Source organism: Bombina bombina, chromosome 5 (assembly GCF_027579735.1).
Source record: "Bombina bombina isolate aBomBom1 chromosome 5, aBomBom1.pri, whole genome shotgun sequence".
NCBI classification, from domain to species: Eukaryota; Metazoa; Chordata; class Amphibia; order Anura; family Bombinatoridae; genus Bombina; species Bombina bombina.
This window is the reverse complement of record NC_069503.1, coordinates 633,663,481-633,681,282: the sequence shown is the minus strand read 5'-3', so window position 1 is coordinate 633,681,282 and position 17,802 is coordinate 633,663,481. Positions and strand designations below refer to the sequence as shown.

The window sequence follows — 17,802 nt, the reverse complement described above, 5'->3', positions numbered from 1 at the left end:
TCTTTAAACGAAGTACCATCCGACGTAGGAATAGTAGTACGTTTAGCAAGGGTAGAAATAGCCCCATCGACTTTAGGGATTTTGTCCCAAAATTCTAATCTGTCAGACGGCACAGGATATAATTGCTTAAAACGTTTAGAAGGAGTAAATGAATTACCCAATTTATCCCATTCTCTGGAAATTACTTCAGAAATAGCATTAGGAACAGGAAAAACTTCTGGAATAACCACAGGAGATTTAAATACCTTATCTAAACGTTTAGGATTAGTATCAAGAGGACCAGAATCCTCTATTTCTAAAGCAATTAGTACTTCTTTAAGTAAAGAACGAATAAATTCCATTTTAAATAAATATGAAGATTTATCAGCATCAATCTCTGAGACAGAATCCTCTGAACCAGAAGAGTCATCAGAATCAGAATGATGATGTTCATTTAAAAATTCATCTGTAGAGAGAGAAGTTTTAAAAGATTTTTTATGTTTACTAGAAGGAGAAATAACAGACATAGCCTTCTTGATGGATTCAGAAACAAAATCTCTTATGTTATCAGGAACATTCTGCACCTTAGATGTTGAAGGAACTGCAACAGGCAATGGTACATTACTAAAGGAAATATTATCTGCTTTAACAAGTTTGTCATGACAATTAATACAAACAACAGCCGGAGGAATAACTACCAAAAGTTTACAGCAGATACACTTAGCTTTGGTAGTTCCAGCACTAGACAGCGATTTTCCTGAAGTATCTTCTGACTCAGATGCAACGTGAGACATATTGCAATATGTAAGAGAAAAAACAACATATAAAGCAAAATTGATCAAAATCCTTAAATGACAGTTTCAGGAATGGGAAAAAATGCCAATAAACAAGCTTCTAGTAACCAGAAGCAAAGAAAAAATGAGACTGAAATAATGTGGAGACAAAAGCGACACCCATATTTTTTTGGCGCCAAATAAGACGCCCACATTATTTGGCGCCTAAATGCTTTTTGGCGCCAAAAATGACGCCACATCAGGAACGCCGACATTTTTGGCGCAAAAGGACGTCAAAAAATGACGCAACTTCCGGCGACACGTATGACGCCGGAAACAGAAAAGATTTTTTGCGCCAAAAAAGTCAGCGCCAAGAATGAAGCAATAAAATGAAGCATTTTCAGCCCCCGCGAGCCTAACAGCCCACAGGGAAAAAAAGAGTCAAATTTTAAGGTAAGAAAAAAATTGATTCAAATGCATTATCCCAAATATGAAACTGACTGTCTGAAAATAAGGAATGTTGAACATCCTGAGTCAAGGCAAATAAATGTTTGAATACATATATTTAGAACTTTATAAATAAAGTGCCCAACCATAGCTTAGAGTGTCACAGAAAATAAGATTTACTTACCCCAGGACACTCATCTACATGTTTGTAGAAAGCCAAACCAGTACTGAAACGAAAATCAGCAGAGGTAATGGTATATAAATAAGAGTATATCGTCAATCTGAAAAGGGAGGTAAGAGATGAATCTCTACGACCGATAACAGAGAACCTATGAAATAGACCCCGTAGAAGGAGATCACTGCATTCAAATAGGCAATACTCTCCTCACATCCCTCTGACATTCACTGCACGCTGAGAGGAAAACCGGGCTCCAACTTGCTGCGGAGCGCATATCAACGTAGAATCTAGCACAAACTTACTTCACCACCTCCATAGGAGGCAAAGTTTGTAAAACTGAATTGTGGGTGTGGTGAGGGGTGTATTTATAGGCATTTTGAGGTTTGGGAAACTTTGCCCCTCCTGGTAGGAATGTATATCCCATACGTCACTAGCTCATGGACTCTTGCTAATTACATGAAAGAAATAAACAATTTGTGAACAATTTAATACTATCCAGCAGGTAAAATGGATTGTTGAAAAAACATTATAAGGATTACATTTTACAATACAATGGAGTTTTTACCCTGGTACATCAATGCTCTCACTTATCTAATTAATTTATTGGAGCTCATTCCAATGTTTTGCTTCCATAAACATCCATAAAAACTCTTGAGTTTATGTAAGTTGATCACGTTTAACAGATTTACCTATTACATTTTATAAGCCATTTGGATGGTTTAAACAGGTATTAAACATCTCTTGCTTTTGGGTAAGAATTTTGATTTCCCCCTGTTTCTTAGAGACTAACCAGCACATTTTCTAACTTAACAGCATTTAGAAGAAAACCTAGGCCACAGTATTAGCTTGTTTTGCCTTTATAGGTAGTGTTAGATGAGTAACATTTTTTACAGAAAAGAGAGGTATTTAATGTCCCTTTAATTCAAACATCAGCTATAAAAAGGAATCATAGTGGCTTAGAACAAGTCTTAGGCGGCGGCCTCCACTCTGACGACAGTTACAAAACAGTGCTCACCTATAATAGGTGTTACTTTATTTTTTCCCTTTAAAGAAAATTGTAATATTTAGGTTTAGTTTTAATTTGAGGAATATGCATCTGATCCAGGGTTCACTCACTGTGTTAAACTCAAGTTACTGATCAAGACAACAAAAGAAACACAATCTGAGCAATTTTGACTTCAGTGCCTTTCTTCTACCTACATCCCGCCATTTGCCTTATTCCACCACTAAATGGCAATGGTCATTGTCGGCTCTTCACTGTTCCCACACCTTCCCTTATATGCTAAAGCGCTGCACCATGTTGTAAATTAGGTTACCTTCTCTGCTGTGGTCAATTAGGGACAGTTATAAATCGGTCAGTAAAGTGTGCAGCCAATGGGTGTGTGGAATATAACAGTGTTCTGCACTTCCATTTCTAACAGGAACTGGAAATCTCACAATTTCTGAATGGAATTACGGAAAAATTACGGAAAAATGGGACAAACTAAACATTGAAAGTATATTGCAGCGTTTAATCTATATATACAATTTATAATTTTATATTACCATAAAATCAGTTGCGAAAACACCGCACACGGTATTGCTTTTTCGCTTTTGGGGTTGCACAGCTATTACAAGTTGCAAAATAACTTATTTTGCGTGCGTGTTAAACCATGTAATCCAAACAGCCAAATTCCGTACATGTTCACGTATTCACCATAGAAGTCAATGGAGAAGACAAATAGAACCCCCCCCAACTAAAACCCTAATCTGTTGCGCAAAGCCCATGACGTATTCTCCTCAAAAAGTGTACATCAAAATGCGAATATTTCATATTGCGAAAATGTTTTCGTAACAGAATATGTTCTATTTATCTATAAATAAATATGTCTCTATATATGTGTTGATTTTTGGACAGATATATCTATTAATAGTGAGAAATGGATATGAATATATAAATAAATATATGACATGGGGCAAAGAAAAAAGGACGAAATATTGTCTATAAAAGACAGAGAAATCAGCACTCTTTTAAGAATATATATATATATATATATATATATATGTGTGTCTTTATATATCGAGATCTATATGTGAATATCTCTTTGAAAATTCCTCTGAGATATTGTTTAATGTGCATAAGAATGTAATGTAAAATCTTTTCATATCTCCATAGTTAAAAATATCTATATACATATAAATCCATATTTCTCTATGTATGTGTAAGTATGTCAATGTAAAATCCTCGCATCTGCTTTTTTTTTCTAAGACCCGAGATCTTGTATCTTTTAGGCCTTATAACTTTTGTGAAATTTATTTTTTATGTGTTTTGTTAAACTTTTAAGTTGCGCAAAACTGTTAACTACAGCTCTTCGAGCGCAGAAGGGATTTTTACGTAAAAGGCGAATGCGCATGAGCAATCACGTTTTTTCAAGAATTATAATAGCTGGGCAATGGAAAATGAATGCGAAAAGACCATATCATGTTTGGAAAACTCATAACGTGCGACTTGTAATCTTGCCCAAACTATTTTATGTCCCTTTAGTTGCAGAAAGGAGGTTACACACTGTGCTCTGTGTATTAGTGACTGGAATAACTCAGCTGTGGGATGTTACACTTCAGATGTGAGGGATGAGAGGGCAGCATATTTATATGTGCTAAGGGAATCACGGTTGACAACAAATATAAAACATTACCTGTGTTGTACGTGTAGAGATTCAACTTTGGTTATAAAATCATTGTCTTGATTTGGAATAAAATAAGAATCTGACAGGTATCCTGGAAGATGTACCGAGGAACTGTAGTCGCCCAGCTCAGCTGTTAAATAATAAAATAAGTATATAAATATTTATATATTTTTTTAAAGGGAAAGCAAACACCTTGTAATTCAACAATATTGTCTTGCTATAGCATAAACTATGAGCCACATCTAAACATTTTTTAAAACAAATTAATTTGTTACTTGTTTGCTACAGTTGTTTTTCAACAGGGAAACTCCACTCACTAATTGCTCTATTTGGAGGAGACCATGCAGGCTTGAGTGCGAAGACAACAAGGCTAAGCACAGCCATCAAGTTAGTATAACATGGATAGTGTTGCAGCAGGGTGCATTTATAGTTATGACAGTTAGAAAATTTGTCATTTTCAGAGAAAAAAATACATGAAAAGGGGGCAAGATAAATAATGAAATTATGCAGCAAAGTTGTTTTATTACACATGACTATATTATATAAAAATGTCAAGGTGTTTAATGTTCCTTTAAGGCTTAAACATGAAACTGCAGTGGGCTAGTAAGACATAAAACTGTTCTCCCCTTTATTAAAAAAATGTCAGCTTAACAAAAATAATCACGCTAGTTTATGAGAAAAAATATATATACCAAGTGCAAAGGGATGAGATACTGTGCTAAGCCAAATATATTAAATAGATCAGGGGTTTTCAAATCCGTCCTCAGACCTCCCTAACAGGCCATTTTTTCCATTAAAACATCACCTAGGACATGTCCATAACAATGGGCTGAGCTTGCAAGTATTTATGTTGGGTATTGAAATGCTAATTATGGCTGGGGGGTTGAATACACACTATTTCACATACAAAATCTCTGTCTCCCTCATACCCCCCACTGGAAGATTAATCAGTGCTATTGTGTCTTGTTTATGTAGTTTTTCAACAAAGAAACATTTTTTTACTTATATTTCCAGTATGTGGGGATACAACAGGTAAAAGTAACTATTTTAAATAACAAATAAAATTACATACACTAGCAGATAGAATGGACCATTCGGAACACATTGAAGGGGATACATTTTAGTTTAAAAAGCAATGGAATACCTTTCCTGTTTATGAAAATAAAATTGTCACAATGACAGATTGCTTCAGGCTGGAGCCAAGTGGTTAGCTATAAGCTGAACAGTATTTAATTATTTTTAATGTGTTTTAATCGTTATTGTGTATAAATAAAACTGCTGTTGGGCAACAACGTAAACTTTTACATGCCTGACATTACTCATACAGATAAGCATTATTTTGCTATCCTATTCATAACCCCCTTAGATAACACACCCAAAAAACACGTTCCTACTCCTAGCACTGCAGAAGAACTTTGACATCATATGGAAATCCTGTTCTCAGGGACGGATTTATAGCATTTAGCCACCAATCAGCAAGCGCAACCCAGGTACTGAACCAAAAATGGTCTGGCTCCTAAGCTTACATTCTTGCTTTTCAAATAAAGATGGCAAAAGAACAAAGAAAATTTGATAATAGGAGTAAATTAGAAAGTTGCTTAACCCCTTAACGACTGAGGACGTGCCAAGCATGTCCTACAAAAACCGGTCATTAATGACCAAGGACGTGCCTGGCATGTTCTCAGGGGTTTCAAGTGCTGAAAGTAATCGTGATTGCTTCCAGCCGCTTTCAGGGTATTGCAGTGATGCCTCGATATTGAGGCATCCTGCAATACCCTTTTTATAGCCACCAATGCAGAGAGAGCCTCTCTGTGGCCCTCTCTTCATTGGCCAGCTATGGTGCCGATCGTTGGTGGCGTAGGAGGGATAGCAAGGAGGCGGGTAGGTGGCCCATCGCTAGAGGGAGTTCCGAGCGAGCGGGCAGGAACATGTGGGACTGGGACCAAAGAGCGGCAAAGTGTAAGGGAAGGAGGGAGAGGGAGGAATAAATGTTGGGAAAGGGATCTGGGAGGGGGGAGGGTATTGAGGAGGGGCAGCTACACTACAGAAATTTTTCTTTTTTTATAAAAAAAATAAAACCAATTTTTTTAGCAAACTGGGTACTGGCAGACAGCTGCCAGTACCCAAGATGGCAGCAAATAGGTAGAGGGGGGAGGGTTAGAGAGCTGTTTGGGGTGGATCCTACACTGAAGAATATATATTTATAAAAAAAAAAAAAAAAAGCCTTTTATTTTAGTATTGGAAGACTTTCTGCCAGTACTTAAGATGGTGGTGACAATTGTGGGATGGGGGAGGGAAGAGAGCTGTTTGAGAGGGATCAGTTAGTGGGATGTGTCAGTTGGAAGGCTGATCTCTACACTAAAGCTAAAATTAACCATACAAGCTACCTAATTAACCCCTTTACTGCTGGGCATATTACAAGTGTGGTGCACAGCAGCATTTAGTGGCCTTCTAATTACCAAAAAGCAATGCCAAAGTCATATATGTCTGCTATTTCTGAACAAAGGGGATCCCAGAGAAGCTTTTACAACCATTTGTGCCCTAATTACACAAGCTGTTTGTAAATAATTTCAGTGAGAAACCTAAAGTTTGTGAAAAAGTGAACAATTTTTTTTTTTTATTTGATCGCATTTGGCAGTGAAATGGTGGCATGAAATATATCAAAATGGGCCTAGATCAATACTTTGGGTTGTCTACTAAAAAGAAATATATACATGTGAAGGTTTTTTCAGGGATTCCTGACAGATATCAGTGTTACAATGTAGCTATGGCTAATTTTGAAGAATAAAAAAATGGTTTGCAAATAGCAAAGTGCTACTTGTACTTATTGCCCTATAACTTGCAAAAAAAGCAAAGAACATGTAAACCTTGAGTATTTCTAAACTCAGGACAAAATTTAGAAACTATTTAGCATGGGTTTTTTGGTGGTTGAAGATGTGTAAAAGATTTTGGGGGTCAAAGTTAGAAAAAGTGTGTTTTTTTTAATTTTTTCATCATATTTTATATATTTTTTTTATAGTAAATTATAAGATATGATGAAAATAATGGTATCTTTAAAAATTCAATTTATTGGTGAGAAAAACAGTATATAATATGTGTGGGTACAGTAAATGAGTAAGAGGAAAATTACAGCTAAACACAAACACCGCAGAAATGAAAAAATAGCCCTGGTCCTTAATGGTAAGAAAATTGAAAAATGGTCTGGTCACTAAGGGGTTAAAATTGCATGCTCTATCTGAATCATGAAAGAAAAAATGTGGGTTTAGTATCCCTTTAAAATTTGAGTCTGGAGACTCCAGATCTTTCATTTATTGAGCTCATGGTTCATTTTTGAGGCGTGTTTTGGATCATTGTCTTCTTGGAATATTCAGCTTCTTTCATCTTACATATCTTAACTGACTGTAGGACATTAGATTCAAGGATTTGTTGATATTTAGTGGACTACATTCTTCATGTCACCTTGAAAATGATTTCCTGTACCACTGGCAGCCACAACCCCAAAAGTGCAATAGACCCCCCCATGCTTAACAGTTGGCACAGTGGACAGATGTACCACTATACTCAAGTGCCACTAGATCTTTCATGGTCTTCCAGATCCTCTTTAGTTTCTTAATGACAGTTCATATAGGGGAAAATACAAGCATAAAAGAATAAAGAGTTTAGAATTATTTTAATATAATTATCCTGCTTTGTAGGAATCAGTTATCGTTTATGTTTTGATACTTAGTCAGATGCTTAGTGAATCCCATGGTTTTTAAATGTAAACACATGATCCTAAGAGGTTCAGAGAGTCAACAAAGGACTTAAACCAAGGCAAGAGTCATATTTGGACAACCTTAGTTTCTGGACCTTACAAATAAACCACAAATGGATTAACTGCAGAAATATGCGTGTTTATTGCAGAGGTTGTGCTTGCTTCTCTTCAATAAGAAAACCAAAAAAATGTTGTTGTTTTTTTTGTGAGGGTAACGCAAACTGTACATTGTTTCAAACACTACTGTCATAGTCCTAGACTTAATATTAAATATAAATAATAATGAAAAGTATTGCAAATAGAATTCTGCAGTGACAATCCCTTTATAAAAAGTCATTATGAAAGGCGTAAAAAGTTTTGAGTCTTGCAATATAAATATGATTCATAATTGCTTTAATAAAGTGCAGCTCCATCCCTAGAGGAATTTACAATCTTTGACAAACCGTATCACAACGACTGATGCAATTAAAAATGGAATTTATATGACTAGTGCAATGTTTCATAATTTGCAATATGAGTAATCAGAGACTTTATTAACCCTTTGAGTGCTAAGCACTTTCCCACCTGGGTGCTAAGCTGGATTTGAGATGGTTTTATTCTTTTTATTTTCTTTAAATATATATATATTTTTTTATCTGTTTTTTTTCAGATCCCCAAGACTTAAAGGGCCACTGTAAGTAAATATTTTCTATGCCTGTTACTAACTAACTACCCCAAATATGCTTTTTATCAATAGCATTTCATTAACATATCTCTACCGTATAGCAGAAATCTTTTCTGCAAATTTAATTGTTTTCCAAACCCACTCCGTGGGTATCCTTTGCTCTGTACCAATCCGTTTGCAATACCTAGGTTTCAAAATGGCGATTTAAACACAAAGTTATTGGTTTAAGTATTTTGAACATGCAGTGCTGAAAATAGTGGGCAGGATAACGTGACATCATCGGCGAATAAAAGATATAACTTTTAGAACGTTATGAAACTTCGTTTTGGAGAAAATATAGGTCAGTAGGTTTTAATTAATGTTTATTAACTTTAATATGTTAGTTGCTTAGCTTAAAAATTATAACAGAAAGTAATCCTTTAAACTGTTTATATTTTAAATAAATTTGCGTGGTGACGTCATCACGTCATTGCGCGTAATGTCATCGCGTGAAATGTGAACCCCCGGCGATGCCTGTTTCTGTGCAGGCCAGATCACCGGGGTAGGAGTGGGAAGGAGCCCCCAGATCTCCCTCAAGGTGGGAGAGTGCTAGCGATGGCTCTGAGCCGTCGGTAGCACCTGACTGAGACAATTTGCGACAGCTCAGAGCCGTCGTTAGCACTCAAGGGGTTAAATATCTCAGAATCTATGTTGTTTGTAGACATCCAGTGTGGTTCAAAGCAGAGAGATCAGATTCAGTTCATAACAGGCCTACATTGTATTATTCCACATAGGAATATAATTCTTTGTGTCTTTCAATAAGCTATTTATTTTGATCATTTGCTGTGCTGTAGGGGTAACACAACAATTCAGTAACACAGCCAAACCCTGCACAAAACTGTGGTAACAAATCTCAACCAGTAGATGAAAACTACATTTACAATGTTATGATACCGATAGTCATAAAAAAATATTAATTCTTGACAAGAGATGCAATTTACTTATTAGACCCTCATATATTATTCATAAATCACACAAAAGATCCTTGCTATTAAGCTACTTTTTTTTTTATAATAAATGCATTATACTTAAAAAGCCTATAGCTGCTATATCAAGATTTTTTTCTAACCATAATATGAGTAAGCACATTATCATTTATTGTTACTGAAACATTACAGAGGCTAGAACAGCAAAACATATTAATTGATTTCATTAAGTTGCCATCATTTGACAACTGTGAATCCTTTAAATGAAATGTCAAGAATAAATGGGATGTTCCTACATGTGAGCTAACCTTAAAGGGACACTCAGGTTTTATTACATTTTCATGATTCAGATACAGCATGTAATTTTAAACAACTTTCCAATTTACTTCCATAAAAAAAAAATGTGCACAGTCTTTTATATTTACACTTTTTAGAGTCACCAGCTCCTACTGAGCATGTGCAAGAACTCAGACTATACGTATATGCATTTGTCATTGGCTGATTGCTATCACATGGTACAGGGGGAGTGGAAATATACATAACCTTGAAATGTGTTGAAAAAGAATCTACTACTCATTTGAAGTTCAGACTCAGTGCTATTGCATTGTCTTGTTATCTTGGATTTGTTGATTATGCAAATCTACTGTGTTTACTGGTCCTCAAAAAAAAAGGGGGGGGGAAAGGAATGTGGCCAGTTCAGATACAAGTAAATCAGTATTGTAAGGCGGTCTGATTTTTATGCTGTGTTCTGTAACTCTGCAAAAGAGGACAAATTGGAGAAACCTATAACGGAGTTACATATAAGGTTATTTTCATGGTGTCTGCCCAAGCCTGTTGCTGCTGGTGAAGTATACTGGCTTTTGTAAAACTCACTAAACTGTGGGGAAAAAAAGGAATGTGATATGCACCTAGAGTCAGATTAAGACTCTAGTGGACTCAAAGAAGTATAGTAAGACCCTCCACACAAGTAAACATACAGCAATATCTTATTGACTTATATTGCTACAGCACTTACACCACATCTACTATATAAACAAAAAACAAAGTATGTCTTAAGGATGCGTAGCATGTATACATATCAGCGCTATGGTGGTTAAGTAACATAATAGAACATAATATTACCTAGGGCAGGGTTCTTCAAACCACGGATCGGGACCCATTACTGGGTCGTAACACCATGTTTATTGGGTAGCTACTTCTGTGTTGTAAGAGAGTGTGTGTAGTGTGTTTATTGTATGAGTGTGTGTGGGGTTTGTGTTGTACGAGAGTGTGTATGGCGTGTCTGTGTTATATGAAAGTATGTTTGTTGTGTCTGTGTTGCATGAGAGTGTGTATGGCGTGTGTGTGTTATATGAAAGTTTGTTTGTTGTGTCGGTGTTGCATGAGAGTGTGTATGGTGTGCGTGAGTTGTATGAGAGTGTGATTGGTGTGTGGTATGAGAGAGTGTGTGTGTGTTGTATGAGAGTGCGTGCGTTGTATGAGAGAGTGTGTGTGTGTGTGTGTATTTTATGAGCGTGTGTGGTATGTGTGTGTGTTGTTTGAGAGTGTGTGTGTGTGTGTGTGTATTTCATGTATTTTATTTATGGGAGTATGTATGGTGTGTTGTATGTGAGTGTGTCACTTTGCCAGAAACTACAGCTATCTTGTATATGACTTCAGACATTTTCAGACAAAGCATAAAAATAAGGATGCAAATGTATGTGGTACCATGGCACTGGGTTATGGGGAAACGAGTTTGAAGAACCCTGACCTAGGGCATAGGTTGCCCAGTAAGTTGCACTATAAATCACAGTTATTTAAGATAATTTAAAATTGTTTTAAAGGGGTCCTAGGGAAGCAGTCTTGTTTGCCTCCTGCTTAATCCAGCTCTGCAAACATCTCAACTGAGTTTGGAATACAATCTTATGTTAAAGTGTCTTACTGATGTGTGGTTCTGTTATGCATACATAATAGGTACTGATCTCCAATATTGTAATTTGAATGTTCAATGCATTTAAAAGGCACTATCTAAATATCATTGTTATTATATTTTATTCAAAAAGTTCCAATATGTGTAGTGCTATACAGTGGAAATGAATACCGTTTATACACTTTACACTATTTAAGTTAACAATACATAAATCCTAACAGTAGATATAACTGACATAAGAAAGTTTCTTCAGGAGGAATATGTCAGGGAAGTATGTAGAATTTGTATATTATCATTATAAAAAATAAACTGAAAGCCAAATTAATGCATAAAAAAACTGATAACCTGCACGTGACTGGGTATAGGTTAAAGAAGGAGTTACAAAATGGCCCCTCCCCAAAGCTAAACCTTAGGACCCATCCTTGACCCAAACAAATATTTTTCACAACTAATAAAAAATTTTTTTTTAGCTCCTTGGCTATCAGTTGCAAACAGTGCAGTGTTTTTATATCTCATTGATGCCAATAAAAGCACAGAGCATAAATAATACCTCAGTAACTACACATGTGAATCTCAATAGTACATAAGAACAGGCATCAACAAATCTGTTAACATTTAGGAGACAGTCATACTTTTAGGTGGCAAGACAGTGGTATTTGTATATAGATATATGGAGAATAACCCAAAAAGTTAGGAGCCAGAAGTAGAATTGTAGGAGCCAGTGTCTCCATGGCTCCTGAGTTTGCCGAGCCCTGCATAAGACAATATAATTTTTTTACACTCCATGGCTCCCACTAACACAGAGTAGCAAATGCACCAGTGTCATTTCTTTCTGGGCCATATTTGAATTGAACAGAGGCAAATGAGAGCTTAAAAAATTAGCTTTCACTTGGGAAATAAAATAAAAAATAATGGATATTTTTGTTTGTGTCCAGTATTTTGTATACATTTTACTGGACACCTTGTTGAAATACTGGACAGTCTGACTGAATACTGGGCACCTGTCAACCCTAGAATAGATTTATGATCAGTAGCATGGAGCGTAAAGAAAATGGACCAAGGACTGAGCATTTGGTGCATTTGGACATGAGGGGGGAATTGACTAAGAAGCAATCAGATTATGGTCGTTACCATTGGTTGTCTTAAGGTTAGTTGGTGGAAGTGGAGTTGGCAGGCCCTATTTTGCATGATTGGTTGAACTTGTGAGCTTGATAAATGTTCCTATTAGTAAATCTAACCCAGAGTGACCTCTCCTTTCCAGGAGTGATAATTTGATTGCACAATTTGGCACGCCAAACCACAATATATGAGTTGAGCAAATAGATTCTGTTGTGCTATATTGGCTCACGCCCTTAATTTGTACGTTTGTATGTGTATGTTAGTTACAGGGTACATTGCACAATGTATATTACTCATAGGTTATATTTTACATGAGGTAAAAACATCATCAAATGCATTTCTTTTAATATAAAAAAAATTACTTTTAATACACTGCATAGTAAGAAACTGAAACAAATCTCATTTTATTTTAAAGTTGTACAAATTCTTTATTTTACAAATGTACACCCCACTTATTAAACATTTTACATCCACTTTTTACTTTCATTTTCTTTTCATCAAAAACAAACAAGAAAAAAAAAATGCTATTTTGAAAGCTCAATTCTTTTTCATTGTTTAATGTAGGCAAAACTAAAATGAAGTTTCACATAAATCAGTTTTGGTGCAAATAGAAGATAATGTAATGTATAGCTGCCGCACACAGACTTTATCACAGCTGTGTTAAAGACAAGTTAACAAAGAGTTAACTGAGTGACAGAACTACTTACACTGAACAGCATATGAGGCAAGAACAACAGCTGAGTTAAGAGGGCAGGATAACCTACAACGAGAGAAATAAATATTATCATTATCCAAAAATCCAGTCTGCTCTGTGAGAAAAGTATACAGAATTTTTTTCTTGCTATATGATTTTCAAGTTCAGCAGTAAACAATGCTAAGAGAGACATGTTTTCTTTCTTTCATGATTCAGATAGAGCATGTGAATTTAAACACATTTTCAATCTACTTCTATTCTTTAATTTGTTGGTTGTGTTCTCTTGCTATGCTCTGTTTAGAAGAATACATAGGTAGCCTCAAGCGCTGCTAATTGGTGGCTGCAGATATATACCTTGTGTTATTTGCTCACCCAATGCGTTCAGTTAGCTTCCAGTAGTGCATTGCTGCTTCTTCAACAAAGAATTCCAAGAGAATGAAGCAAATTAGATAATAGAAATAAACTGGAACGTTGTTTAAAATTGTGTTCTCTATCTGAATCATGAAAGAAAAAAATGTGGGTTTTGTCATGAGATGCAGGACACAGCATAGAAGGTACAACGTTATTTTATTGCAGAGCATAGAAGTATACAGCTTGTACAACACATCTAACTTGGTAACTGCGACATAGACAATAATAGCCATAAGCCACCCCCTCATAAGGGTGACGTCATCTACCACTCTCATCACATCTTACCCTTTTTCAAAGGACAAAGCATACATTTTTTTTTTTAGAGTACATCAAATAACAAGGTATACAAGAAGCATACAAAAATAGTTTTGTTTAGTGTATAACAAATAACAAGTTAAAGTGAATATATATATATATATATATATATATATATATATATAAACAACAAGAAAAATAATCCTGACTTGAACATCGGGGTAGACTACCCTAGTCCACAGTGACCATGGGATTATTCTGCCCATTCTTCCGGTCACTGCTCTAACTAGTGCTAATCCCGATATTGGGCTGGAAGTTTAACCACTCATCCACTTGACGTCATTTTACCTGAACTGTCCTCTGATACAGAAGAAGGTGATTGAGAGTCTGCTGGAAGCAAAGAAATATCCCCGATGTGATTTTGCTGAGGGGAATGCACCCCTCTTAAAACAGGGGATCCCACCGGTGGTGGCTCTGAAGCATCCAGTCCCAAACTCTCAGGTACTGGCTGAAGATGTCTTCTATTTTGACGTGTGACTGTCCCTCCATCAGTAAGGACTACATAAGACATTGGTTCTGGAAAGCATCCAATTACCGTAGCAGGCGTCTTCCATTTCTTCTCATTATCCAGTTTAACTCTGACACTGTGCCCCACATTCAGCTCCTGCAAGGGCCTGTTTTCTGTCGTAGAAGAATCGATAACCCCTTTTAGCCTCTTTATCCCTCCTAAGGACCTCGTCCTGAGGAACAGAGCTGGTCGGCTGGAAGACACCCACAAAGGGTAAAGGGGTGCGAATCTGACATCCTAGCATCAGCTGTCCCGGGTTAAAACCTGTGGCTTGGATGGGAGTCACCCTATAGGCCAAGAGAGCTAGATACGGATCAGATTGCTTAAAAATGAACTTTGTTGTTTGAACTGCCTTTTCAGCCATTCTTTTGGCCTGCGGGTAATGTGGACTTGACGTAGAATGGACAAAATCATATTCACTGCAGAAAGAACTTAAGTCCATGGAAGCAAACTGCATTTCGTTATCACTCACCTACTCCATTGGTATGCCCCACCGGGCGAACAAGCTCTTGAAACGAGTGACAATGGCTTGATTGGTGATCTCATTCAAGGGTGGCATCTCCAAATACCTGGAATAGTAGTCAATCACGACTAGCTAATTTTTCCTGTGCAGTTCACACAAATCAGCAGCAGTGTTCCCTCTAAGGCCAGTTTTATGAGCGGCCCAGCAGTGAAACAGTTAATTAACAGAGCAATTAGCAAACACTACACAATGCAGGCTGCAAGGTGTGGTTACCTTATTAACTGTTTCAATGCTGGGCCACTCACAAAAGTGGCCTTAGAGGGAACATTGATCAGCAGCTATTTTCTGCCATTGGCCTGCAGGCAGCTGAGTAGAAATCAAGGGCTCCCTTCTCTGAGTAGGCCGGCATTCCCGGCAAAATTAGAGGTAGCCCTTGCCTTACAAAAATCTGCCCACCCCTGCTCTATATGAATTATGAAAGGTACATTTTAACAGTACACTCCCTTTAAATGGATATAAAAGTGCAAAAATAAAAAAAAAACTCTAAGGTATTATATGCAACCAATAGTGCAATAAAAGTAGGCTCTATTTAATTAACCCTTGCAAGAGTTACAAACATAGTTCAGCTCTAGAGAAGCAATGCACTACTGGGAGCTAGCTGAACACATCTGATGAACCAATGACAAGAGACATTCGTATATAGCCAGCAATCACCAGTAGTACAACAATGGATACAAAACAATGAAGTAAATATCGTAACAGAACAAAATTGAATTGCTCTAATAAAACCCTGAAGGGTTACTATTGGCTTTCATGCTCTATTAACAGACATCTCTTCATGCATCAGTGTAAATTATTACCCTGTTTGGTTGCTCCCTCTAATAGCCGCTTCTACAAATGCTAGAAACAGAGCTGTTGGAGAATTTAGCTAGAATCTGTCTATTAAACTGATATGTCAGAGTTCAGCCTCTCTTTATCCCCTCTCCCTGTCATATTACCTGATTACTTATAGTTTTTCTCTCTCTTCTTTCTACTGTTGCCTACCCCGCTGGTATTTTATTGACACAGACAAGATTTTGAAATTTTCAAAGAATAACATAATTTATGCTTACCTGATAAATTTATTTCTCTTGTAGTGTATCCAGTCCACGGATCATCCATTACTTATGGGATATTCTCCTTCCCAACAGGATGTTGCAAGAGGATCACCCACAGCAGAGCTGCTATATAGCTCCTCCCCTCACTGCCATATCCAGTCATTCGACCGAAACAAGACGAGAAAGGAGAAACCATAGGGTGCAGTGGTGACTGTAGTTTAATTAACATTTAGACCTGCCTTAAAAGGACAGGGCGGGCCGTGGACTGGATACACTACAAGAGAAATAAATTTATCAGGTAAGCATAAATTATGTTTTCTCTTGTTAAGTGTATCCAGTAAACGGATCATCCATTACTTATGGGATACCAATACCAAAGCTAAAGTACACGGATGATGGGAGGGACAAGGCAGGATTAAACGGAAGTAACCACTGCCTGAAGAACCTTTCTCCCAAAAAAAGCCTCTGAAGAAGCAAAAGTATCAAATTTGTAAAATATTGAAAAGGTGTGAAGCGAAGACCAAGTCGCAGCCTTGCAAATCTGTTCAACAGAGGCCTCATTTTTAAAGGCCCAGGTGGAAGCCACAGCTCTAGTAGAATGAGCTGTAATCCTTTCAGGGGGCTGCTGTCCAGCAGTCTCATAGGCTAAGCGAATTATGCTCCGAAGCCAAAAGGAAAGAGAGGTTGCCGAAGCTTTTTGACCTCTCCTCTGTCCAGAGTAAACGACAAACAGGGAAGATGTTTGGCGAAAATCTTTAGTAGCTTGTAAGTAAAACTTCAAGGCACGGACTACGTCCAGATTATGTAAGAGACGTTCCTTCTTCGAAGAAGGATTAGGACACAATGATGGAACAACAATCTCTTGATTGATATTCTTGTTAGAAACCACCTTAGGTAAAAACCCAGGTTTGGTACGCAGAACTACCTTATCTGCATGAAAAATCAGATAAGGAGAATCACATTGTAAGGCAGATAGCTCAGAGACTCTTCGAGCCGAGGAAATAGCCATCAAAAACAGAACTTTCCAAGATAAAAGTTTAATATCAATGGAATGAAGGGGTTCAAACGGAACTCCTTGAAGAACTTTAAGAACCAAGTTTAAGCTCCACGGGGGAGCAACAGTTTTAAACACAGGCTTAATTCTAACCAAAGCCTGACAAAAAGCCTGGACGTCTGGAACCTCTGCCAGACGCTTGTGCAAAAGAATAGACAGAGCAGAAATCTGTCCTTTTAAAGAACTAGCTGATAATCCTTTGTCCAAACCCTCTTGGAGAAAGGACAATATCCTAGGAATCCTAACCTTACTCCATGAGTAATTCTTGGATTCACACCAATAAAGATATTTATGCCATATCTTATGGTAGATTTTCCTGGTGACAGGCTTTCGTGCCTGTATTAAGGTATCAATGACTGACTCGGAGAAGCCACGCCTTGATAGGATCAAGCGTTCAATCTCCATGCAGTCAGTCTCAGAGAAATTAGATTTGGATGATTGAAAGGACCTTGTATTAGAAGGTCCTGCCTCAGAGGCAGAGTCCATGGTGGAAAGGATGACATGTCCACTAGGTCTGCATACCAGGTCCTGCGTGGCCACGCAGGCGCAATCAGAATCACTGATGCTCTCTCCTGCTTGATTTTGGCAATCAGTCGAGAGAGCAGAGGAAACGGTGGAAACACATAAGCCAGGTTGAAGAACCAAGGAGCTGCTAGAGCATCTATCAGCGTCGCTCCCGGGTCCCTGGACCTGGATCCGTAACAAGGAAGCTTGGCGTTCTGGTGAGACGCCATGAGATCCAGTTCTGGTTTGCCCCAACGATGGATCAGTTGAGCAAACACCTCCGGGTGGAGTTCCCACTCCCC

At 37.3% G+C, this 17,802-nt stretch overlaps 1 protein-coding gene across 1 annotated transcript in view; it reads right to left on the bottom strand.

The window, feature by feature from the left end:
• The window catches only part of PTPN3 (protein tyrosine phosphatase non-receptor type 3), a 651,525-nt gene that overhangs the window by 240,049 nt on the left and 393,674 nt on the right, over positions 1-17,802 (bottom strand). The window contains exons 8-9 of the mRNA XM_053714599.1: positions 13,162-13,214; positions 4,053-4,173 (exon numbers count right to left, since the gene is read on the bottom strand). Of these exons, the coding sequence (XP_053570574.1) occupies positions 4,053-4,173; positions 13,162-13,214 (174 nt within the window). The remainder of the gene's footprint in view (positions 1-4,052; positions 4,174-13,161; positions 13,215-17,802) is intronic.